General features: G+C 35.1%; 1 protein-coding gene across 4 annotated transcripts in view; it reads right to left on the reverse strand.

Annotated features, from left to right (window-relative positions):
• The window catches only part of LOC124428077 (discoidin domain-containing receptor 2-like), a 65,968-nt gene that overhangs the window by 25,129 nt on the left and 15,839 nt on the right, over positions 1 to 25,000 (reverse strand). For 3 of the 4 annotated variants that reach the window (XM_046971685.1, XM_046971684.1, XM_046971682.1), the window contains exon 2: positions 6,757 to 6,888. The exons of the other annotated variant lie outside the window; for it this stretch is intronic. In XM_046971685.1, the coding sequence (XP_046827641.1) occupies positions 6,757 to 6,869 (113 nt within the window). In that variant the 5' untranslated portion in view covers positions 6,870 to 6,888. The remainder of the gene's footprint in view (positions 1 to 6,756; positions 6,889 to 25,000) is intronic. 4 annotated transcript variants of the gene reach the window in all.

Raw genomic sequence — 25,000 nt, forward strand, 5'->3', positions numbered from 1 at the left:
ACAAAGAATATGTTCAGAGTTATGAATCAGTTTTAGATATTGGCCATCGTTTGAAGTTCATTATGTATATTTGTTAGTGAGATTTATTGGTATTAATGTCAACTAAAATGAAACGATCTGGTATCATTTACGTATGTATGTATCCATTGGGTGACACGTAAAAGTATCGAATACAAAACGCCAGGAGAATTTCAAATAAGGCATTAAATCATGTCGAGGAGTTTGAATAGAAAAAGAGAGAAAGAGAAGGAGAGAGAGAAAGAGAAGGAGAGAGAGAGAGAGAGAGAGAGAGAGAGAGAGAGTGAGAGAGTGAGAGAGAGATTCACCGAAAAAGTCTCATCCCCCTTTAGAACATTCACCAGTCTTCGTAAGCGTCTGATTTAGTATGCATACTGGGCCCGAGGAATAAAAGACGTATCTGACGTAGATAAAAGTGGAAATATCGAAGTACGCTATGAATAACGTCCAACTGGATATATGTATCGAGCGTTGAAGGTATCAAGGAAGAAAGGATGATAGGAAGAAAGTAAAGAAAGAAAGGGATGAGAGGTTAGGAAGGAAGAAGGAGGAAGGAGGAAGGAAGGAAGGAAGGAAGGAAGGAAGGAAGGAAGGAAGAAAAAGAAAAAGAAAATGAAAAAAAAAAAAAGAATTGGAAAGAGGACGGAGAAAAAAGAACTAGTGTGGACTCAAGAGAGACCGCGAGAATTTCGAGCGATCCCTTCACAGGGAAAAAGGGTAGTTACTGGGAGTACAATAAATCTCTACTTGTAGTTTTCAAATCAAACGAGTGAGAAAGAGAGAGAAAGAGAATGAGAGCGCGCGCGAGAGAGAGAGAGAGAGAGGGGGGGGGCGGGGGGCGGGGGCCGGAGATTAGGTAGGGGATAGAACGGTCGAAAGTAATATTCCAATAAAAGCTCCAAGCTGTTTGTTCGTAGTTGCGTGTACGAGTAGGAGGAGCGTTAAGAAACTTCAGTATATGCTGTATAACGGTACTTTTCCTCTCTCTCCCTCCCCTCCCCTCCCATCCTCCCACCGCCCCACACCTCTCTCTGTCCCCCATCAGTAAAAGAGTGCAAATGAACCGAATAGAGCTTTTTAACGAGTTTTCATGGTATAGGCCTGGGAACTCGTCATAGAGGTAATAGTAAACAGGAATATTTCCAAGCTTACTGGTTAGTCTCTCTCTTTTTATTCCCCTTTCTCATTTTTTCTTTTCTTTTCTTTTTTCTTTTTTCTTTTTTCTCCTTCTCGATTCCGTGCCCCTTAAGCCCGTTATTAAAAAACTGTTCGTCCTATTTGACGTTCGTTATCAAATAATATTATTAAATTTATAAATGTGTGACTTCGTATGTCACGTTTAAAATGAATAAATGGTTGTAATGATAATTTCAATGGATAATCGAAGATACATTTAAGATTTGTATTATCGAGAAGATAACTTTTGCAGTCAAGATAATTTAAAATAAAAATATTTCGATTGTACTTTGAAACTAGTATTTGTATTCGTACCTCGTGCGAGTAATAATACCGAGGACACGTACAGAAAGGTTGTACGGTGTTCTACGTTTCAAGACGACGGAGAATACGAATATTCCGTGACTATGGTTTGAAGAAGAAGAAGAAGAAGAAGAAAAAGGGGTAAAGTAGGAGAAGTGAAGAAAGAAGAAGAAAAAGGGGAGAAAGAGGTGGGAGAAGAAGAAGAAGAAAGGGTGTAAGAAAGGTGCAGGATGCTCCTTAGGATTGACGTGCTCTTTATAAAGTGAAAGGACTGACGAAAGCGGATGCAGTACTACTGTCTGGGATAAGATAGGGATAAGGGATGAAAAGGAAGAAGAGAAGAAGAAGAAGGAGGAGGAGGAGGAGAGAGAGAGAGAGAGAGAGAGAGAAAGTTGGCGCGAACAGAGAGAAGATGAGACGATGAGGTTGGTGGGGGTTGGATGGGAGATAGGGGGGTTGGTTGGTTGGTTGGTTGGTTGGTTGGTTGGTTCGTTGGTTGGTTGGAGTCTAGGGTAGAAGGTAGGAAGGCACGTCGCGGCTTCTGCCACGCTAGGAAGGTCGATTGTTCTCCGCAACCGACTGTGTCTCATTACTTCGAATTGGCTGGCCGTAGACAATGCCAGCGGATAATACGGTTATCCGGAAGATGGTTTTCAGCGGTCTTCTCTCGCGAAGCTCGTTTCTCCTTTTACACTCTTCTATCATACTTGAAGAATATATATATATATATGTATATATAAAATATATGTACGTCTATGTATGTATGTAGGTATGTATGTATATAAATCTTCTTTCCAGGCCATGGGAATAGAAAGATAGAAAGAGAGAGACAGACAGAGAAAGAGAGAGAGAGAGAGAGAGAGAGAGAAAAAGCAGGAAAAGTAAGAAGGATGCGGTTGAAGGGGATGAAAAGATGAGAAAGGGAAACTGGTAAAGAAAGAGAACAAAGGGGGTTGACTGACAAGACAATGGATCAGCGCGCGCATAATCATTATTATATCTTAGCGAGATTTTAGCGAGATAAGAATCAAAGATCCCTTGATCTGAAATAGAATTCGTTGATACTTGAATTCAATTTGAAGTTTTGTGCCACTTCCTTTTTTCTTCCATTTTTCTACTCTCTCCGTCAGTCCCTTCCCACCCCTCATTCACTTCGGCCGTCCTTCCTGGACTCTTCTTCTCTCTTTTCTCAACAACAATGGATATTTATGTTCTTTCATTCTCTGGCGTTTCCTGTTTTAAAAAACAAAGAGAGAAAAAAGCAGTGTGTGTGTGTGTGAGAGAGAGAGAGAGAAAGAGAGAGACTGAGAGAGAGAGAGAGAGAGAGAGAAAACAAAGAAATAAAAGAATAAAAAAAAGTGATAAATGTTATCGGGAGAGGATTGCCGGTGTGGTGGATAGTTAATCGTTCGCCTTCCACCGTCGATCGCGAAAGGAAGATAGTCCTGCGTTATGATCGATCCTGCTAGACATTGATACGCTAATATACGGACGCGACATCGCGTGCAGCGTATGTATGTATGTATATAATGCAGGGTAGCAAAAGCTATTCGCTTGATATCGCCACGACGACGTCTTGCCTCTTAGCTATATAAACGAGGGCGCAATATTCGATGATTACACGGTGCGTCATAAAAAGGTTTACCTCGAAAAATGTACTATCAAGATTTTGAATATTATACATTAATCTTAGATTTATCATGAAATTATCATTTTAATAATGAACCTCGATCGGGTATTAGTGTTTAGAATTACAATATAATTATGTGATATATATATATATATATATATGTATGTATGTATGTATGTATGTACATAGAACAAATATATATAGATTGAATCAAAAGCCTTTGAAAGGAGATACACCATCTATCAGATTTCTAATCAAGTTTTCCTCTTTAATGAGAATTTCACATGTAGTAGCATTGAGAGTTTCGATTGTTCTTCTTTAACGTAAGACCCAAGTGACCTATCTCAATATGTCCTCGTGAGATAATGGTACTTTTCAAGAATTTATATAAACGAGGATATAGAGGTTTTATTAGAAGGAATTAGACGATCTAAAAGATATGTGCCAAATTCGCTTTACGATCTTCTTCGTATATTATTATCGAAGTTTTCTTTTTATTATCGTGCGTATTTGTGTGTCTTTGTCTCTCTCTCTCTCTCTCACTTTCTGTGTGTATGTGTGTGTGTGTGTATAAAATTTATTAGAAAAATATAACACGAAAAGAATTCAAGTATTGCATCGCTTATCGATATACTATAGGATTGGTCCAAAGTTGTTGGGTGATATTAAAAATCGATTACTATTTTTTCAAAATTTTTTAGGATAATTACTTTTCATACCTTATATTTTTTTTTCTCCTTTCAAATTATACAACTATAAATTTAGAAAAAGATATTGGCCAAATATGAAACTTTTGTCTACACGGAGTATTGATTTGTCGCGTGAAGATAGAAAAAGTAATAGCGCTAACAAAATCGACAGCGACAAATATGTTTACCCTCACCACACCATCACCTCCCTGTCTTCCTCTCCCATCCTCTCTTATCCTCGAACACAAACGAACTTCGATAAATTTGATTTTTTTTTTTTTTTTATGAAATATCTAACGAGTTATACGATTCATGGACGTTAAAATAAGGTTTAAGTAACAAAAGACCCGTTATATTTTATTCACTTTTTTCAAATGAGATTCCACAAGGGATGGAACGTTGATGAGATCGGAGGATCGCGATGGAACTGCCTGAAGCATCGAGCTCTACTCAGTTTAAGAGCAAAAGGGACGAAGGAGAGTGGACAAGGGCCGGCGGATTCCAGGTCCTTGAAACCATCTCGAGACGACTGCTCGAGTACTCTCCGTTGCCTTCGTTTATCTTTGTGTAACTGTTTGTTCAACCACAAAGACAGACCATTTACTATAACGAGAAAGACGAAAGTTTAAGAGTTAGAAAAGCTCTTGGCGCATGCAAAAGGTTACGAGAATGACGCGACAGCGTTCAGCTTACCACCTAGTTTTGTTTTTCAAATTTCTTTTTTCTCTTTCTTTCTCACTCTCTCTCTTTCTCTCTCTCTCTCTTTATCTCTCTTTTTTCTCTATCATTGTCTTTCTTTCTCTCATACACAGTTACTTCTTTGAGACTAATAGTAAGTAGATAGTAGTACTTTCCATTATTTTTCTAACGATGCATATTCTTTAATCCATTTCTTTTCTCTCTCTCTCTCTCTTTCTCTCTATCTCTCTTTTGCTCTTTATAATAAGCATTTAACGAGTAATAAGATTTTTAAATAGATGTTTCGTATTTAACGTCGATCCTCTTTATTTTTATATTTTTAAATTTTCACGTTTTAACATAACAAAAAAAAAAAAAAAAAAAGAAAATATCGCTCGTTGGATCGTATTGTAATTAAAAAAAAAAAAAAAAAGAAAAAGAAAATAATGTCCTCTTGGTCTTTGTAAGGAAGGAAAATAAAAGAAAAAGCAAAACAAGAAGATAAGAGTGAAGAATAAAAAGAGAAGAAGAAAAAAAAAAAAGAAAAAAAAGGAAAGAGAGAAAGCAAGGAAGAAGAAGAAGAGGAAGAAGAATGAAAAATCTACAAAATACAAAAAGAAAAAAAAATGAAAAAAAAAAGAAAGAAATGAAATGGAACCTGTCCACTCCACCCGAAATATCCACTACTATTTTTCTTTCGCGCGTTCATGAGAAAATTGGGTTTAAAGGTAAAAAAAAATAGAAAAAAAAAAAAAGAAAAAAAGAGAAAAAAAGAAAAGGAAGAAAAGAAAAGAAACGTCGAATCTAACTCGATCGCGTGTTCATTCGTTTGAGTTAAACGTGTTCAGCAGTCGGGCGGTGGATGGGGTTGGATGGGGTTGAAATAGGCGGGGTGGAATATAGATGTTGGTGGGAAGGTTGGTGAGCGAGGGGACGGTATAGGGATGGAGGGGGTTTCTTTTCGATAAAGAATCGTGTTCCTAACCTCAAAATCGTCTTCCTCGTTTACCGACATATCCTCGTGGAATACGAGGGAGTTTCGAAAGGAATAGGAAAAGGCAAGATAAAGCAAGGAAGAGTAGCTAGCAGCGAGCGACTGAGAGGGGAGGAGAGAGGATGAATGGGAATAGTTGGCGGACGGTTGGATGAGGCTTGGAGTGGGTGTAAAATGTGGAAAGTAACAAGGACGATGGGGTTAGATTGGGTTGGTAGGTGAGTGGGTGAATGTGTGGGATGGTTGGTTGGTTGGTTGGTTGGTTGGTTCGTTGGGTGGGTGGGTAAGTGGGTGGATGGGTAGATAGGGAGGCTAAGGAGCCTTCCGTGGGATGCAATTTATCCTGTCGCATTAGATTCAAAATAATTGATCCCCCGGGCGGCTGGAGAATAGCGAGTCATTACTTCTGGACTGATGGGAACCCCTCCTCCCTCCCTCCCCCACCCTACCCCCATCGCGAAGCCGGCCTGAGGAAAATAAAAACTCGGAGATCACTTGGTCTCGATGAAAAATTTGACGGGCTGGTACTGCCAAGAGGAGAAAAGAGGAGAGGGTGATAGAGAAAGAGAAAGAGAATGGAATGGAGAATAGAAGAGAAAGCTGAGAAAAGAGAAAGAGAAAGGTAGAAAATGTAAAAGAAAAAAGAGAAAAAAAGGAAAAGGAGTAGTAAAGGAAAGGAGAGAAACCTTCAGATCTTCCTTCCTTCCGAGAGAATGAGTTCTTCGTAGTTGCAACAGCGGCAAATTTGCTCGAAAGAAAAATATCGTTTCGACTTTCGCCCAACCCCTTATTGCCGTTTCGTTCTCTTTCTTTATCCATTTCTATTCGTTCCCAGTTGAGATTTTCATGATCGGAAGGCGCATTTCTTTCTAACCAAATCGCTCGTTACTTCTTATTACAGTTTCTCTTCGAGACATGAGTATGATTGACCGTGTACAATTCAAAATTATTACATTCACTCGTGACAAATTTATCGTTTAAAATAATTAATTATAAATATCGAAATATCGTGATAATTAATATTATTACGATTTGATGATTAGAAGAATATCATATGATAACAATTGACAAATTTTTATTTCACCGATTATTTGTCTAATTGAATCTCTTGAAATTTTTAATTTAAAGATCGTACATAGACACACACACACACACACACACACACGCATACAATCATTTTCTTTCTATTTAACGAACAATATATAATTCATGATTATACGAAAGAAATTATTGTCGTTGTTAAAAGATCGATAGAAATGAACACTTACGTATTATCAGGGAACAGACGTCGGGTTTTAGCAGTAATAGGAGAATGCAGAAGCTGAGAATCATCGTCGGACGATCGGTCTTCATGTTTTCCAACGGTAGTAGGGCCTCTCATGAGAGCGTAGGAGAACCGACTGGAAAAAGACGATAACCATCATCTTAAACTCGCGTCGTTTCGTTGGTAGTTCGCGAAATGTCCCTTTTGAAAGTATCGCGATGGTTGAAAAGAAGGAAAAAGAGAGGGACAGAGAGAGAGAGAGAGAGAGAGAGAGAGAGAGAGAGAGGAAGAGTCGAAGCTTAGCGCGTTGTAAAACTAAAGGTAAAAATGAGCTCGATTCGTTGGTGCTCGTTGAGAGAAATTCTCGAGGTAATAATACGCAAACGGTTGGAAACGTTTTGTCTCTCTCTCTCTCTCTCTCTCTCTCTCTCATACTCTCTATCATATTTTCTCTATCTATCCTCTTTCTCTCTTTCTCTCTATCTTTCTGTCTCTTTCTCCTTCTCCCTTTCTCTATCTGTTTCTCTTTTTCTCTATCTCTCTCTTTTAGAAAATGTCGAGTTCGTAGGAAGGAATTTCACGAGAGACTTATTGTCCTATAAAATATTACGTTCCGGCCTTCCAGCCGCTACAGACAATTACCATAATTTTTTAATCGTCCTAAGTACGCGTCCCGACATCGTCCACAATCATCTCAGTACAATGGAAGAGAGTGTTTCGTCGACATAAATTGTTACGATTCTCGTGATCGTTCATGAGATATTGTCTGTCCATCTCGTCTCCCTTAATTGGTTTATTCTTTCATTCTGTTTTTTTTTTCTTTTTCTTTTTTTTTTTTCATTTTTCTTTTTTTCCTTTCCTTCTTCCTATCATTTCTTTTCTTGTTCTTTTTCTTTTTTTTTCTTGTTTCTCTTTTTTTTTTTCCTTTCTTGTTCGTTCATCCTTCGGACGCAAAATAATATCCTCTATCTTTTGAAATCTTTTTATTATAAACGATGGACGGACTAATGTATGCTTGATGATAAACGAATAATATTAAAATATGAATAATAATCATTGTTATTCGTGAAAATTCATATCTCGAAACGTTTGAAATGATGAACGATGAAGAAAGATTAGATAATGTGGATAATTTTCATAGTGGTAAAATCAACGTAAAATCCGACATCAAGAGCATTTGCGAATTCAAGGAGGAGAGAAAATAAAGTATAAAAGGACGAGTGCCTTCGGGGCAGCAGAATAGAGAGGGAGAGAGAGAGAGAAAGAGAAACAGACATACAGACAGAGAGAGAGAGAGAGAGAGAGAGAGAGAGAGAAGAAGAAAGAGAAAGAGACAGACAGATAAATATAGAGGAAGGAGAAAGGGTCACGAGGGTGCTATGTTGGCCTAATTGGACGGAGACTCGATTACGAGTAGGTCTTTTCGTGTTTCTCTAGGCGACACACGTAGTATATACTAGCACGTAGAACAGAGTATACGAACTATCGAAGGTTGACCGGTCCTCCGACTTCTCTGCCAAGAAAAAGGGACGTCCCGACGTGGTAGTTTTGCACTTAAGTCGATTAAGCTCTTTTTAAAGCTTCCACCATCAGCTTGGCACACTCCTCCCTGGAGGTTACGTCTTCCATTGGAAGAGAACGTGTCGCTAGTATTTCGTTTGACTATGGCTAATACGAATTTCTCATTCGACGAATCTCTGATTATGTTAGGATACACATTTTCAAAAAATAGATAAGTATATATATATATATATATATATATATATATATATATATATATATATATATATATAGAAAACACCCTCCCAGTCCGAAACAATAATACTTCGGATCGAAATCGAAAGGCATTTTAATTTTTAATAATTTAACTGGAACAGTCATCGACTTTCTAATTCTCTTTGTTTATTAAACGACAGATAATCTGTCTCCTGTAAAAAAAATATATCTTTGTAATCGACATTATTTTTTTTTTTTTCATCGATCGAATTTTCATAACACGATAAATATTTGTTTTTTCTTTTTTTTTTTTTCGTTTCGATCGATCATCGATCGTCTCGAATTAGCGTTAAAATATATCCAGCGAGAGAAAGAGAGAGAGAGAGAGAGAGAGAGAGAGAGAGAGAGAGAGAGAGAGAGATAAATGAATGTTCTATATTTACAAGATTTGAAATCCGGTTTTAAGGACTTTCAGAATGATGAACGCGCAACACGATACTGGGATTCGAAAGATAGGTAGGTAGGTGGGTAGGTAGTTGCTACTAGAAGAATTAGCCTGATCATGATTACGTATTCCCGATCAATCGAGCCTAGCTCCAAATCGGTCCATAACCATCCATTACCGTCTGCCCATGGTTTCTGTGATTAATGATCCATTTCGAAGTCCGGTAAACGCGCTCGCGAATCTCGATATACAGACCACACGTGAATGTACCTTTAATGCATTTCAATAAAACACCGATAAACGATCCTTCTCTCTCTCTCTCTCTCTCTCTCTCTCTCTCTCTCTCTCTGTTATACTGTTTATCTAATACTGCTACCATAATAACAATCAAAAGATACTAATATTTTCCCTCTTTCTCTTTCCTTAATAATAATAATAATAATAAAAATAATAATAATAATAATAATAATAATAATAATAATAATAATAATAATAATAATAATAATAATAATAATAATAATAATAATAATAATAATATTAAGGAACAGTAATAACAATAAAAACAATAATAATAATAATGATGATAATAATAATAATAATAGTAATAATAGTAGTAATAATAATAATAATAATAATAGTAATTGCATATATTTGAATAAATATTTGATAAAATCGAACGTAATTAATTGAAATAATATGAATTGATTTTATAATTCAATTTCAGATTAATTACGTGTATCAGTCAATTTTTGTTCTTTTAGAGATAATTGAACTTTTCTGTCGAAGGTAGATGATCGAAAATGGGATGCTCATGGTAAACCGCAACGCCGTCGAATAGTATCGTTCTGAGGATTCTCTGTTATCTCTCTTTCTATCTGGTTCTATTCCGATATTTAACCCGGAGCAGAGACCACGAAAGAAATGGAAACGAAACTGCATGCAACGTGAAACAATGGTGAAGGGTTCAATGAGACGTGAAACATGTTACCTCTACGAGTAAATCGTAACACGAGATCAATGTAATGCGAAAATTTACCTTTTCGATGTAAAAGTGTTCGTTAAAGATTGATATCTTTTTTCCTTTTCTTTTCTTTTTTTTTTGCTTTTTGTTGTTTTTACAATACGATTAAAAAGTCAATCACATATTTGTAAATTTTTTATTTCCTTATTAAAATCTTATATTATTTAAGTTGAATATTAAATTGTTAAAGATATTATCATCAATAATATTGGTCTCAATAACAAAAATACGTCTCACTATTTTGAAAAATAATTTTTATAAATATTAAATAAAATCGGTTTATGATATGAAATATATATATATATATTTTATTTATTTATTTATTTATTTCTAAGCAAGTACTAAACAAAAAAAGTAATTCCATTTATGTATTTATGCACATGACCATTGTGAATATATCAAAGAATATAAATATATATATATATATATTTGTTGAAATATAAGTGATTAATAAAATTATTTTGAAATAAAAATGTGTGTTTAGAAAAACAAAAAAAGAAGAAAAAAAAAAAAAAGAAACAGAAAAAGGTAGAAAAATAAAGAAAGAAAAAAGGGGAACGAAAAAGGAGAAAGAAAATTTGGTGCAATAAATTAGAAGAGTAGAAAAAAAATAGAAATAAAAAATGAAAAATCGTCTGCGATCTTACTTAAGAAGGTAAATTGCTTTTTAAGTATTACCTACGTACATCCTGTCGATATCAGAGGTGCTCGTTAATTTCTGCTACCACATTTTCGCGTAAGCGTGTACGAGTTTCGATTTCGCGGTCGGAAGCAGCTTTTCGTGATCGAGGAAAAGCGCAAAAGCACCGACGTGAGAGCATATAGAAGGGCCGTTTAAGATGGCCGAACGTTCTTTTCATCTTTCTTTTCATCATTTCATCTTTTCATCATTTAATGCCTCCGAAGGTTGCAGGTTATTTCCTGGAACGCATTTGTACACACACGTGTTCTATTAACCACACAAATCACACCGAGAAACTTTTTTCGTTTAGTTAATACGTTTCTTTGCAATTTCTGATATTATTCGTAGAAACGTTTATAATCAACGAAGAAATGCATTTATTATCGTTATTTATTATCATTAAAATATTATACAGATATTTATTTAATTTCGATACAAATATTTGTACATTTTGGTTTAATTAAGATACCCCATTATTCTTCGTATCGATGGAATAACATGCGATATATATATATATATATATATATATATATATATATATATATATATTTTATTCTTTTTTCTTCCATTATTTCTTTCCTTTTTTTCTTCTTGTTTTTTTTTTCTTCTTTATTTATTATCATCATTATTATTATCATTATTCAATAATTTACAATGCAATAGGTTATATTATTGAAAATAATTGCGATTGTATGTGAACTTGCAAAGATATAAAATTATTTTATCTTAAATATTTATGGATATTTCCATAAAATATGTAGATATCTCTATATATTTAATGGAATATCCGAGCGTTTACGTTCGATAATGTATAAATATACACATTAACAATTATTTTAATAATATTTATTATTTCTGAATACAGCGTTTATAAAGTAATACTACTACCATTACGTTCTCATCCCTGAACGAATTAATAAAATATAGAGAATATACGCTAATCGCGTTAAAAGGTATCGTTCTATCTGCGGTGAAAACGATGAGAACAAATGCGATCGTCATCGAAATACCGCACATGTCACTTTCGTTCTATCGAGAACGCGATTACAGGATGAGACCAATGATTCTACGTATATATCATATATATATATATATATATATATATATATATATATATATATATATATATATATATATATATATATATTAAAACCCACATAGACGAACCAAACATACGTATCATTCGATAAAATTTGTTAATCACTTGAAAAAAGTATTACGATTATTTTCACGTATGACGATAAGAAAAATAATGAAAAAAAAAAAATAATTTCCATCGGCCGGGTCGTAATAATTTAATTGATACGAAATTTATCATAAGACAAATCCTTTTTAAAGTCACATGAAAATAATATTGAGAGGATACATAATAAAATGTCTATGTGTATCTGCGTGTACGTGTATGTGTATGTGTCTGTGCTTGATAAAATTTGTAATAGTTCTTTTTTTTTTTTTATTTCTCTCTCTTTTTCTCTTTCTCTATTTCTCTTTCTCTTTCTCGTATCCTTTTTCTTTTTCTTCCTCTTCCTCCAATATATGTATACACACACACACATATGCGCCGTGTGCGCCTGCACACGTACACACATACGTATATACACACACGTACATACGCACACGCATATGAAGAGCTTTTCATGCAAAGTTACAAATTTCAATGTACACACATACGTTCGAAACTTCGTCATAGATATCGCCATGGAGTGAAAACTTTTTTTCCCCGGTACGCGGTGAAATTTTTAAACGAAATGATAAATGTATTCCCCGGAGAACAACGTATTCTGACAAAAAATAAAAAATAAAAAGAGGAAAAAAAAAAAAAAAGAGAAAAAAAAGGAAAAATAGAAAGGAAATAAAAAAAGAAAAAGAAAGGAAGGAAAAAAAAAAAAAAAATTGGAGAATTTATCGTTACGGTACGAGGTAGCGAAATATCTGTGAAACGTTAACGCGTTCGCGAACGCGTTAACGTTTTCGACAATGAGCTTTTTGTCGAGCGAAAAAAATTCTGTTTTCCCGAGTGTAAAGACATTGAGAGAAGTCAAATGTCGAATTTCTTGTTTTGGTCCACAATTTTTTCTTCTTTTTCTTCTTTATTTCATTTCTCTTCTTTTCATGGGTGTTTTTTTTTCTTTTTTTTTTTTTTGTTTTTTTTTTTTTTTTTTTTTTTTTTTTTTTTTAAACCGATTCTTGTCGAGAAAATCTTTCGTTAATTTTTTTTCCGGTTCTTTTCTTTATTTTCCTTCTTCTTTTCCTTCTTCTTTCTTCTTCTTTTTTTTTCTTCTTTTTTTTTTTTTTTTCTTTTTCTTTTTAATTAATATCGAATATACGTTATATCGTATATGAGAAGAGAACGTGTGCGTGTACGTGTGTGCGTAAGCGCGCTCATCCGTTGCTTCAACGTTTAGATTTAATAACAGATTTGCCTATGAAAAAAAAAAAAAAAAAAAAAAAAAAGAAAAAAAAAGAGGAAAAAAGAAAAGAGAAAAAACGTTGACCCAATTTTTCCATTTCCTTCGTTATTTATGTAAATAATCCAATGAAAAATTAGTATTTCATTATTGTATAAATTTATTATGACATTTAATAACTATTGTATTATATAATTGCTTTATATAATGAATCTTGAAAAAAAGAAAAGAAAAGAAAAGAAAAGAGAGAGAGAGAGAGAGAGAGAGAGAAAAAAGAGAAAACAGAAAATTATGTTTGAAAAAATTAATCTGATAGACTATCTCGTATGTATATATGTATAACGTAGAGTTGCCTTTGTTCAATGTTCATTAAACTAATTGAGAAAATTTGACAAAGGAAAGGTGCTTCCTATACGATAACGATACATATACATAAATATATGTATATAAGTAACATAGACGACGTCGTATTCGTGTATACACGTTTTACACGTTAAACGGATTTTATGCAATTTCTCGTCGAATTCGTTCGTATCGTTACAGCATTTTTCCCCCCGTGAGAATTCTCGCTCGAACGAAGAAGGTTATCGATTTCTTCTACGGCCACATTATCTATGCATAGCATTTATATCACACCTACGAACTTATACAAACACAAATACATATACAGACGCACGCATATACACAGATACTCGCGCATACCTATGCGAGCGCACGTAGGTAGATAGGTGGTAGGGTGGATAGGTAGGTGGGTAGGTAGGCAGGTAGGTAGGTAGATAGGTAGGTAGGTGGGTGGGTATATTTTTATTTTCTCCCAGGAATATATACGACCGAGAGAGAGAGAGAGTGAAAGAGAGAGAGAGAGAGAGAGAGAGAGAGAGAGAGAGAGAGAGAGATTGCTTTTTTTAATCATGTACTTGCAAAAACTTGGCGTGGTAGTACGTTGTTTATCGTGCAACGAATCGCTCTATTATCCTATTGTATCATTAAGGGATATCGTCCGTCTATCTTCAGCTTTGTTATTACCTTCGACGAAAGCTTTTGGTTCTTCTTACCTGCCAAACGTTTATCTTATATATATATATAGAATGTATATATATATATATATATATATATATATATATATATATATATATATAGAATGTATATATATATCTTATGGCTCTTATTTAATTATTAAAACGTCTATTTGTTCAACCATCGAACGTTCTCTATATACTCTGTTTACTTTAACGACCTAATTTATATTACAGTGATGTTTTACTAATGTTATATGTGTTTAAAAGCATATATATATATATGCTTTTAAACACATGAAGCTTCGTTCATGTCACAGGAATAAATTAGAAATTTATCCAACAATTCTTTTTTATCTTCTTCTCTCTTTTTCTCTCTCTCTCTCCCTCTTTCTTTTTTGTCCTCTTATAGATCATGGAAATACATGAAGTTATCAGTAATTAATTATCAAGAGATGATGTTTAACATATTTGATTTGAATGGATTTCATATAGATAGAAAAAGAAAAAAAAAAAATTTCGTCTTTATTTCACCACCAACGATAATAATCAAAGTCAGTATGTTCACTTATTAATGTCGTCGTTCCTACAATTTATCATATTATCGTATCCATTATTTCTCGCCAGTATTCCCGATAACTTTTTACGTTTTCGTTTTTATTTTTTTTTTATATTTCTCTCTCTCTCTCTCTCTCTCTCGCTCTCTCTCTCTCTCTTTCTCTCCCTTTCTAGTCGGTGAGTGCATTCGACGCCATTTTGATGGCGTCACGAAATCCCTATCATAAACTCGAAGAGCGATGTGAACGAACGTACAAACGAGTTAGCCAGCTAGCTAGCTAGCTAGCCAGCTACCTATCTATCTACCTACATACCTTCCTCCCTACCTACCTATCTACCTACCAACGTACCTAGCTAGCTAGCTAGCCAACCAGCTATCCAGCCTGCCAGTGATATCCAGCTGAAATCGGTGAGCGATGCGAAATCGTGTCCCATCGTACATTTAACGATACGTTCGACGCGTCATGCAGCTGCCGGTTTGCCATTTGCAGGAAGTAGAGCGAATACGTTAACGTTCGGCTGCGGCCGGCTGGCTTGTGACAGGGCAGAATTTCGCGTGGTATGCTACGCGTAGATAGATGCATAGATATAAAATATGTGTGTGTGTATCTGTATTGTGTTTATGTTTGTATTTGTACATGTGAGAGAGGGAGGAAGAGAGAAAGAAAGAGTGAGAGAGAAAGAGTGAGAAAGAGCGAGAGAGAGAGAGAGAGAGAGAGAGAGAGAGAGAGAGAGAAGAGACAGCCTACGGCGGCCATTACCGTGATAAGATATCAGAAACGCTTTATCGTTCGTATTCTTCTGGCTCCCTTTATATATCCCTAGCCCATTCGAAGTTTTCTTCTTAGCTAGTTCATGGTTGTCTCCTTCGGCGATACAAGGACGGATTTTTTTTAGGATAGTACGATCGGTGGATTGAGGACTAGGGACTGGGAACTGGGGACATTGGGACTGGGTATCTGGGATGGGTCTATAGGGTTTAGGGCGTTGGGCAATGCTGAGAGTCGAGGTGGACGAGTTGGGTTGAAAAGTGCTTCCTCTTAAAGAATTTCACTCGAAACTATCCAGGAGGATGATGCGGTAAGGGTAAGAGAACGATATAGAGACTTGCAACATCATGGAAATCAAATTAGAATTTTTCCAGTGGGTTTTCTTTCTTTATTTTTTTTTCTATTTTTCCTTTTTCTCTCTCTTTTTTTTTTTTTTTTTTTTTTTTTTTTTTTTTTTTATCGTTCATTTAATCCAACGAAAGGAAACGTTAGAGAGTTAGACGTTTAGTTTTGAGTTAGTTTTGCATATGATATTAGATCGATAAGGATGTTGAATTTTTGTGATAACATTTATAGTTATTTAAAGTATATAAGTATAATATGTATTTATGTATATGCTTATTTGTTTCATAATAGAAGAGAGATAAAAAAATTCACAATCAGTACGAAAGAGTTTTCGGATCAAGTTAGAACGTGATATGAACTTCGAAAGAAGAATAAACGTTAGCAAATATTGAGATTAGGTAGGAAAGAGAGAATTCGTTGGTATATTTGTGTGTGTGTGTTGTTTGTGTATGCGTGTGTGTTGGCTAAGAGAGAATATCTTTTGTGGTAGTTTTTCTTGTCTTTTTTTAGAACAAGGAACGTTTAGTAAAATGTTGGATATGGAAGATCGAGTTGTAAAAAGAGAGAGAGAGAGAGAGAGAGAGAGAGAAAGAGAGAAAGAGCGATACGATAAGAAAAAGTGGGAGAGAAGAGGTAACAATGCTGGTAAAATGTGCCGCGTTTCTCATATCTTATCATAACGAGCGTTCGTAGCGAGAGAAAATTTGCTCCCTCTCGAAATGATCCTGGTACCATTGCTCCCTGTCGAAACGGTTTACGTAACTTGCACTATTTTAGATCTTTTAAATCTTACTTCTTTCTCTCTCTCTCTCTCTCTCTCTCTCTTTCTCTTTTTAATTTTCTTTTTATTTTTTAAATTTATCTTTTATCGACTCATTAGCAATGTACTTTTTCATTTGCAAATCGATTTCGGGAGTTTATAAACTATAAATCTTGGAACAATGGTATTAGAGTTTGAATAGTCTAATTCGCATGTGAAAGAATGTAAAAATAAAATAGTTCAGTGGAAACGTTCGATACAATGTTATTGAAGCCATTTCAAGAGAGAGAAAGAGAGAGAAAGAGAGATATAGAGAGAGAAAGATCATGCTATTTCTAGTTGCAAAGTTTGCATTTGAATTGGAAGTATTGTAGTCGTTCACTGTCAGCCTTTTCTGTCGGGACAATTACTGTTGAACATCGTAGTTTATCATTGTACGCTACAAGAGTTATCCTACAAGAATTTCGTTCGCTGATGGATTTTTTTCATCATTCTTTTTTCTTTCTCTTCTTTTCATTTTTCTTAATGACAGAATTCGATACTAAAGATTGACATTAAATTCGAACGATCGTTTCGAAAGGTCGAACAATTTAAATCCCCAAATTGATTTTATTATTGAGAATAAAAGGAAATTGTATTATTGTATTATTATTGTTTTGTTCATCTCGAATATATATTTATGTATATACTTTTTATATATAGCGTATGGATGGCGTGTAAATGTACAGAGTCAAAAATTTGGGTTTGGGTCATAGAAGCGATAAAATTGGGTGGTGTTGGAATTGGATAGGTATAGGATGTTGAATGGGGTGTAAGATGGGTGGCGGGTAATGGGTGGTGGGTGAGTAGTACGTTAATCGCGAGACCTAATAATCCGCGACCGTCGACTCATTTAGCGATAAGATTATGTCGACAAACTAGACGTTTTCCGGCTCGTTGGAGAATTCCGAGAAGGTGAAGGGGCCGCTCACTGATTGGATATAAGATCTAGTTCTCCATGTTGGAAGAAGAAGAAGAAGAAGAAGAAGAAGAAGAGGAAGAAGAGTAAGAGGAAGAGAGGAAGAAGATTATCGTTTAGCGTGTATGTAGGGCGGTAGTATTAATAGGGAAGGAATGGAAGTTTAGGTTGGATGAGGTTGCTGTTTAAGGTTAACGTTTGATACTCGATCTTATACTGAACTAACATAAGTAAGCCCAGTTATTTCACATTGGTGTTCGCATTTCATCGACGTAAATGTGTTCCACAAAACTAATCAGTAGTCAATTATAATTTTTAAATTTTCTTGACAAATCTTCTTTCTTTCTTTTTTCCCTTTTCCTATTTTTTCTTTTTCCTTCTTTTCTGTCTCTCTTTTTTCTTTTCTTTTTTTCTTTTTTTCTTTTTCTTCCTCCTCACCGAATTCGTCTGGGATTCATCGGTCGAGTTGAATTTTAATATTAGACAGTTTTTCATTCTCTCTCGGAGACAGTTTTTACAATCGTGAAATAACATCTATATAAGTTTGCAAACGAAAGTATTAAAGTGCGTATTATTACGAGAGCTTGTATATCCACTCGTAACCATATATTTTCTTTCTTTTTGTTTTTTGTTGTTTTTTTCTTTTTTTTTTTTTTTTCACTTTTTCTTTTATTTTTCTTCTCTACTACACTTAGAGATATGTACATTCTCTTGTTACATAGCGTGGATACAAACAGAAACATTATACTTTTTCTATGTCCGGGAGCTTTTCTTAGTCGACTACTAAGATTTTTTACTGGCGCAATGTGGTTTAAGTATCAAGTTTTACATGTAGAATGTTAAAAAATAACGATTACGAAGGAAAAAAAATATTCCTCTGAGATAATCGAGATTTTCTATGTCTCTACTTCTCTCTCTCTCTCTCTCTCTCTTTTTCTCAATATAAATGAAATGTATATATATATATATATATATGTATATATGTTTTAAGTATTAAACGATCTTGGATTATTCAAGCATATTGAAATCCTCGAGAAATTTAAAACTTCAATGAGGATATAATCCTTTGTACTATAGTTATAAAATCAAGGAATTCTTTTTTCTTTTTTCCTCTCCTATTCTTTTCTTTTTTTTCTCTTTTTCTATGTTTTTTTTTTTTCTTTTTTTTAACAGATCGCGATAACAGTTTTCCAGTAGGTAATATCAAAGAACCCATTCGAGGATGTGTATATATATATATATATATATATATATATATATATACACAACTATATATATTCCCTAAGCTATTCACGAATATTATTCATTTTTCTTGTTGCTCCGGTTGAACGTAGAAATACCTAGATACATTTTCTCTTTGAAAGAGTAGAGTAAGAGCAGGGGTTTGACGTTAGAGAGAATGAGAGAAAGAGAGAAAGAGAACAAGGTGGAGAACACAGAAGATGGGGGAATAGGAAAAGAGAAAGGGGACGGGACCAAAAATGGCTAGAAGACGTGAAGTAGGAATGAAAAAGAGGAGGAGTGGTAGTGAGAAGGAAGAGGGTGGTAGGCAGACGGTTGTAGTTTCGTTGGTGGGATGATATGTCGGTAGGTATGAGAGGGTGGTTAGTAAAGGGAAGGTAGAAACTGGAGGGGGGGGTGGAAGAAACGAGAACGCGATTCCACGCAATGCATTTCGGTCAGAAGCGGCTTTTGAAATACTGACGCTTCGTCGGTTCTCTTTGGGTGCATTCCTCGAGTGGCATTATCGTCGCTGTAGTTACGAGTAAGTACATATCGCTGGTGTAGTAGGGTAGGGGCTTTTTCTAGTTGGAGGCTACCACCCTCCGTCTCTTCCATCCCTTCTCTCCTACAGAGTTTCGACTTCTTTTTTTCTTCTCTCTCTCTCTCTCTCTCTCTCTCTCTCTCTCTCTTCTTTTTTTTTCCCTTTTTATTTATTTCTTTCTGACGTTTCATCGCTCCAAGTGGGCATCGCGGGTGGGTCCATATAATGCGTAGAACCCGTATAGTTCTTGTTTCCTATTTTTTAAAGGGTCCACTTGGTGCTAAAAGTCCACTGCATTTTTCCTTTCTCATTCCCCAACTGCTATAGCTACTACTCGGGATGAGGAATCAAGATTCACTCTCTTTTTCTCTTTCTTCAAACTTATTCTCTCTCTTTCTCTCTCTATTTCTTTCTATTTCTGTCTTCTTCTTACTTGTTCTAACTCTCGTCCATTTTTATATATATATATATATATATATATATATATATATGTATGTATGTATGTATGTATCTACATAGAAAAGTATGCGCAGGCAAGTGTAATCTTCATTTGCCTTTTTCTCTTCCTCGAGTCTTTCTTTTCTCCTTTTTTTCCATTCTTTTTTTTCTTTTCCCTTTCTTTCCTTCTTTCTTTCGTTCTTTCTTTTTATTATCTTCTTCGTTCTTTATCTCTCCTTTCTACCCTTACATCCATCCTTCGGTCCATTTTCTTCCAATGCTTCCCTTTCGTTCTCTCCTTCTTTTTTCATCTTCCACTCCTTTCTCCCTTTCTTTCCTCCTTTCTTTTCTTCTTTCTTTCTTATCTTTTTCTTCTTTTTATTTCTTTCCTTTGTTTTTTTTTCCTTTCTTTCTTTTTTACATGCTTATTCGAAGCTTACGCGGGAGGTATCTCATCGACAAGAAACTTTTGAATTTTAAGTTAAACGTTTGAAATTTTCATTGGCCCTTGTGAGGTATTATTTTCTTTTTTTTTTGTTTTTTTTTTTTGTTTTCGTTGGATCAGGTCAGTTGGTATTATTTTTTTAGTTGGATGCAAGGATGCAATAAGATAGAGCGTCATCGTTAAGAAATTTCTTTCCTGTCGTAGCCCTTTTCTTTTTATTTTCCGAATCTTGCAGATGAGTAGCATGAAAGAGGACGGAAAATGCATCTCTGCGATTATGACGATGCCCAAGAGAGAGAGAGAGAGAGAGAGAGAGAGAGAGAGAGAGAGAGAGAGAGAGAGAGAGAGAGAGAGAGAGAGAGAGAGAGAGAGGACGTTAACATCGCCGTTTATCGTTCATCCAAGATTATTTCCGTTCGATCGAGCAGAGAGCTTTAGCCCAGAGCTTGCCAGCTCGTTATTCGCCTCTACGCACATCGCCGATATAGTAAATAATGTATAAGAAAAAATAAAAAAAGTTATGGCGACGGAGCATCTTGAAAGCGCAATATCATTATGGATCATATTCGAAAGTTCCATGCACTTATTTAGCATATTTCTATGTGTACACTCTTTTCGTTTCCCATTCCTTTTATCTTCTTCTTCTTCTTCTTCTTCTTCTTCTTCTTCTCCTCCTTTCTTTTTTCTTGCTTTCTTGTTTTCTTGTTTTTTTTTCTTTTTTTTTTTTTCATTATAGCAAGCTCCTTGTTGCCTTTTTGTTAGATCGGATTACGAGCTTTTCCGACCTTTGCCACCCTTTGCAAGGGTTCGATATATATATATATATATATATATATATGTGTGTGTGTGTGTGTATAAGTATACTTATATATAAATATATATACACATTTCGTGTGTGTATGTTTATATATATGTATACTTGGACGAACATGAGTCTGGGGATACGTGCTTTTGTCAAACACACGTTATCTATCGAAATCGTCGATATCGCACGCCCCTCGATTTCCCATGAACTATTGCAAATATGTATATACATAGATACATAGATACATACATACATACATACATACATATATATATATATATATATATATATATATATGCATACGTATATAAACGTAACTTATACATTTACAACAAATGGTACAAATATATGAAAATATAGGAGAGGAGCAGGCATATTCCTCTGAATGCTAAATACGTTCGTATTTAATAATAATAAATGGTTCGATCGATTACGATAGCCGAGAACGCGTTTAAATGCATTTATTTTGTTCGAATGGATAACGTATGAGAAGAAGAGAGAGAGAGAGAGAGAGAGAGAAATACAGAAAGAGAGAAAAAGAGAAAGAGAGAAAGAGAAATGTAGGTGAATGCATACCTATCAGGAGTAGCTACCTAGCTCTCTCTCTCTCTCTCTCTCTCTCTCTCTCTCTCTCTCTCTCTCTTTCTCCCTCTCTCTCTCTCCCTCTTTTGCGTGGGCGCGTTCACGCGGACACACAAGAGCGCGCGCTTTATTAATTTCATATCTCGAGAGGAGACGCGGAGAGCACAGCTGCGGCAGCGATAGTCGGTAACGCCATCAATTTTACGCCATAGGAGGATGAAATGTTTACGTACGACCGAACTCCCATTTGTTACGCGATAAAGTATCAGTTACGTCCATTGGCGAGGAGAAAGACTTTGTCCAATCTTCCTTCTTTCTCTCTCTCCTCCATTTCACCCCATTCACCTCCTATCCTCTTCTTCGTTTCTTTCTTCCTTTTTTTTTTTCTTTTCTTTTCTTTTCTTTTCTTTTCTTCTTCTTTTTCTCTTTCTCTTCTTACGAACATCCCTTATAAAGAATTGCTCGAATGTAGCTCATAGAATTTATTTGCATTCTCTTTTATAAGACGTGAGAAATGTTTAACGAACGTTCGAAAAGAGATGCACGAGTAAGGGGGAAAAAAAAACCAAAAAAAAAAAAAAAAAACAAAAAAAAAAAAAAAACAAAAAAGAAGAAGAAGTATTATGATATTCATTTCAGTGGAATCTCCTCCTCTTTTCTTTTTTTCTTCTTTTTCTGAGAGAGAGTATGACTTTAAGAAGGTCGTGAGATGACTTAGAAAAAAAAGAAAGAAAAAGAAAAAAAAGAAAAATAAACGAAAATGTAAAAGAAGAAAAAGAAATATTCCCAAGAGACTTTTTTTTACTTTTACTTTCAAATATCCCGCTAAAACGAAACTATTCGAAATTTTTTTTTAATGAAACTCAACCATAGACAACAAGTTTTTATTATTCCAAAAGAATTTTCAATATTTCAGTATTAATTTATATCAGTTCGCTTAACCTTCCTAGAATATTATTAAGAATTTTTCTAAGTACATAGTTCAGCATACTTTCTTACAAGATATATACGGGCAAAAAAGAATGGATATTATGATAGTATGGGGAACGTATGTATGTATTAGAAATATGAAAACGATGATGGCATAGCGGAGTCTCATGGCTCTGAGAAAAGTGAGAAAAAAGAAAGAAAGAAAAAAAGTAAGAAAGAAAAAGAAAAAGAAAAAGAAATAGGGGAGAGAGAGAGAGAGAGAGAGAGAGAGAGAGAGAGAAAGAAACAGTGTAGGGGTACTTTTTCCGTTGGCCCACTTTTCACGGCGATACAAACACGAGGATCGAGTTCGAGGTGGCATGGTTTGGTGGCATGGGTGAAGTAGAAGTGGGGGGATGGGGTGGTTGGGAAGGCGGGGAAGGAAAGGAAAGGAAGGGATGGGATGGTATGGGAAGGGGCGGAGAGGAAAGGGGGGACAGGCCCGCAGGATCAAAGGGTCCTCTGGAACCTACCACCACCACTTCCACCACCAGTCAGCTTCGGTTCTCCGCGGTTAACTCGACGGCAGGGTTGTGGGTGGTCTGCCACTACCGACGGTGGTGGTTCCACCAGCACCACCACCCTGCTTGCAGTAAATTATGTAGCATAATGGCAAGCGAGCGAGCGAGCGAGAGAGATAGAGAAAGAGAAAGAGAGAGAGAGAGAGAGAGAGAGTGTAACCAAGAACAGGGAGAGACAGGGCGTACCTTTCTCTGCTTCATTCGTCAATGTCACGACTCACGACCCGTGTTCACCTTCCTTCTAAAGCACCATCCTGTCAGTCCGAGGCAGAGAAGCCCGCTAATACCACCCTATTTACTTTTATTCACGCATTTTTCCGCTCGACTTTCCATCCACGATACACGTTAAACGGGGCCTCTCTCTCTCTCTCTCTCTTTCTTTCTCTTTCTATCGCGGGTTCGTTGCACTCTATCCTTCTCTCTTTATCCTCTTTTGCTTCTCCCTTTTGCCGTTCGCTGAGATTAATTATCTTCCGACACGGCGACTCACGCTTCGAGGGCAACCTAATGAGGGACCCTTTTTTTTCCTTTTTCTTTTTTTCCATTTTGTTTTTCTCTTTTATTTTTCATTCCTTTCCTTTTCTTTATTTTTTCTTTCCTCCTTTTTCCCCTCTTCTTCTTCTTCTTCTTCTTCTTCTTCCCTTTTTTTGCTTTGCTTTTATTTTTTGTTTGTTTGTTTGTTTATTTTTTTTCTTCTTCTTCCTTATAACGGACTACCACCTTTACGAATCGATCGATCGATCGATCGATTGATTCTCTCTTTCTCTCTCACTCTCCCTCTTTTTCTCTTTCTCTAACGTAAGCATTTTTTTTTTTTTTTTGAATACTCTTCTTCTCTTTTATTCTTGAATAGAAATAGCACCAAGTCATCGTTCGATTATTATATACGAAGTTTTAGATGAATTAGAATTACTTCCCTTTTTTCCTCCCCTTTCTTTTTCTTTTCTTTTGTTGTTGTTGTTGTTGTTGTTGTTGTTGTTGTTGTTATTGTTGTTGTTGTTGTTGTTATCGTTGTCGTATTCCTCCCTATGGATTATTCTTTCTCATTTTTACAAATGATATAATGCCCAAGGATTATAGATTTATCGTTTCTTTATAATCATTAGCGATGCGTAAAGCTAAATTAATCGTTAATGTTAATTAATTATTTTTAATTTGAAATAAGATTGATCGAAGAATTTTATCCGTAAGCATATTGTTTCCTATGGACGTCCGGTGATAATCTTGTTTTTCTTTTCTTTCTTTTCTCTTTCATTCTTTATTCTTTTTTTTTTATTTTTTTTATTTTTTTTTTTTTTCCATCGAGACGCCAAAATTTTCGAGAGAATATTCAATGTCGATTGAAAATTATCCCACTTGAATTCCCCCCCACCCTTTTTTTTTCTTTTTTCGTTTTTACTAGGATCATCGTGATACTGCGTCTCTATTACGTCACTTATTTAAACGTACTCCATCCACGGGGCCCTGTTGATCGCACGATAATTCACTTTGAGCCGCAGGATAAATGAAAATTAGCGGGATCCCATTGTTCCGCGTCCGACCAGAAAAACGAGTTTTTCCATTGACTCGATAACGAGAGTTCGAGAGAATAACGAGGGTAGATTGTGGGTTTGGCAGGGATGAAACATTCCGCGCTCTTTAGAGATTTCAGATTAATTCAACAAAAGGGAGTAGACACAACACTTTTTAATACGTAATTGCAACAAAACATTGGAAATGTTATCGTACGTGAAAGTCAAACGAACGGTATCTGCAAATAATTACAAAGTTCTTACGGAAAAAAGAAAAAAGAGAAGAGGAAAAAAAAAAGGATATTATTTCGATACACATACATGTCTATATTAATATAATCTATCATCAATATATACATATACATATATATATATATATATATAGAAGGGACATTCAAATTACAATGTTTGCTTGAAGGATATTCTTAAATATTTCTTATAGCAATAATAATACTCTCATTCGTTTCATAATTCAATAATTCGTAACACTTATTACGATTACAAGAACAATTTTCTAACGATATTATTTCCTT

This window comes from Vespa crabro, chromosome 11 (genome assembly GCF_910589235.1).
Source record: "Vespa crabro chromosome 11, iyVesCrab1.2, whole genome shotgun sequence".
In the NCBI taxonomy this organism is placed as follows: Eukaryota; Metazoa; Arthropoda; class Insecta; order Hymenoptera; family Vespidae; genus Vespa; species Vespa crabro.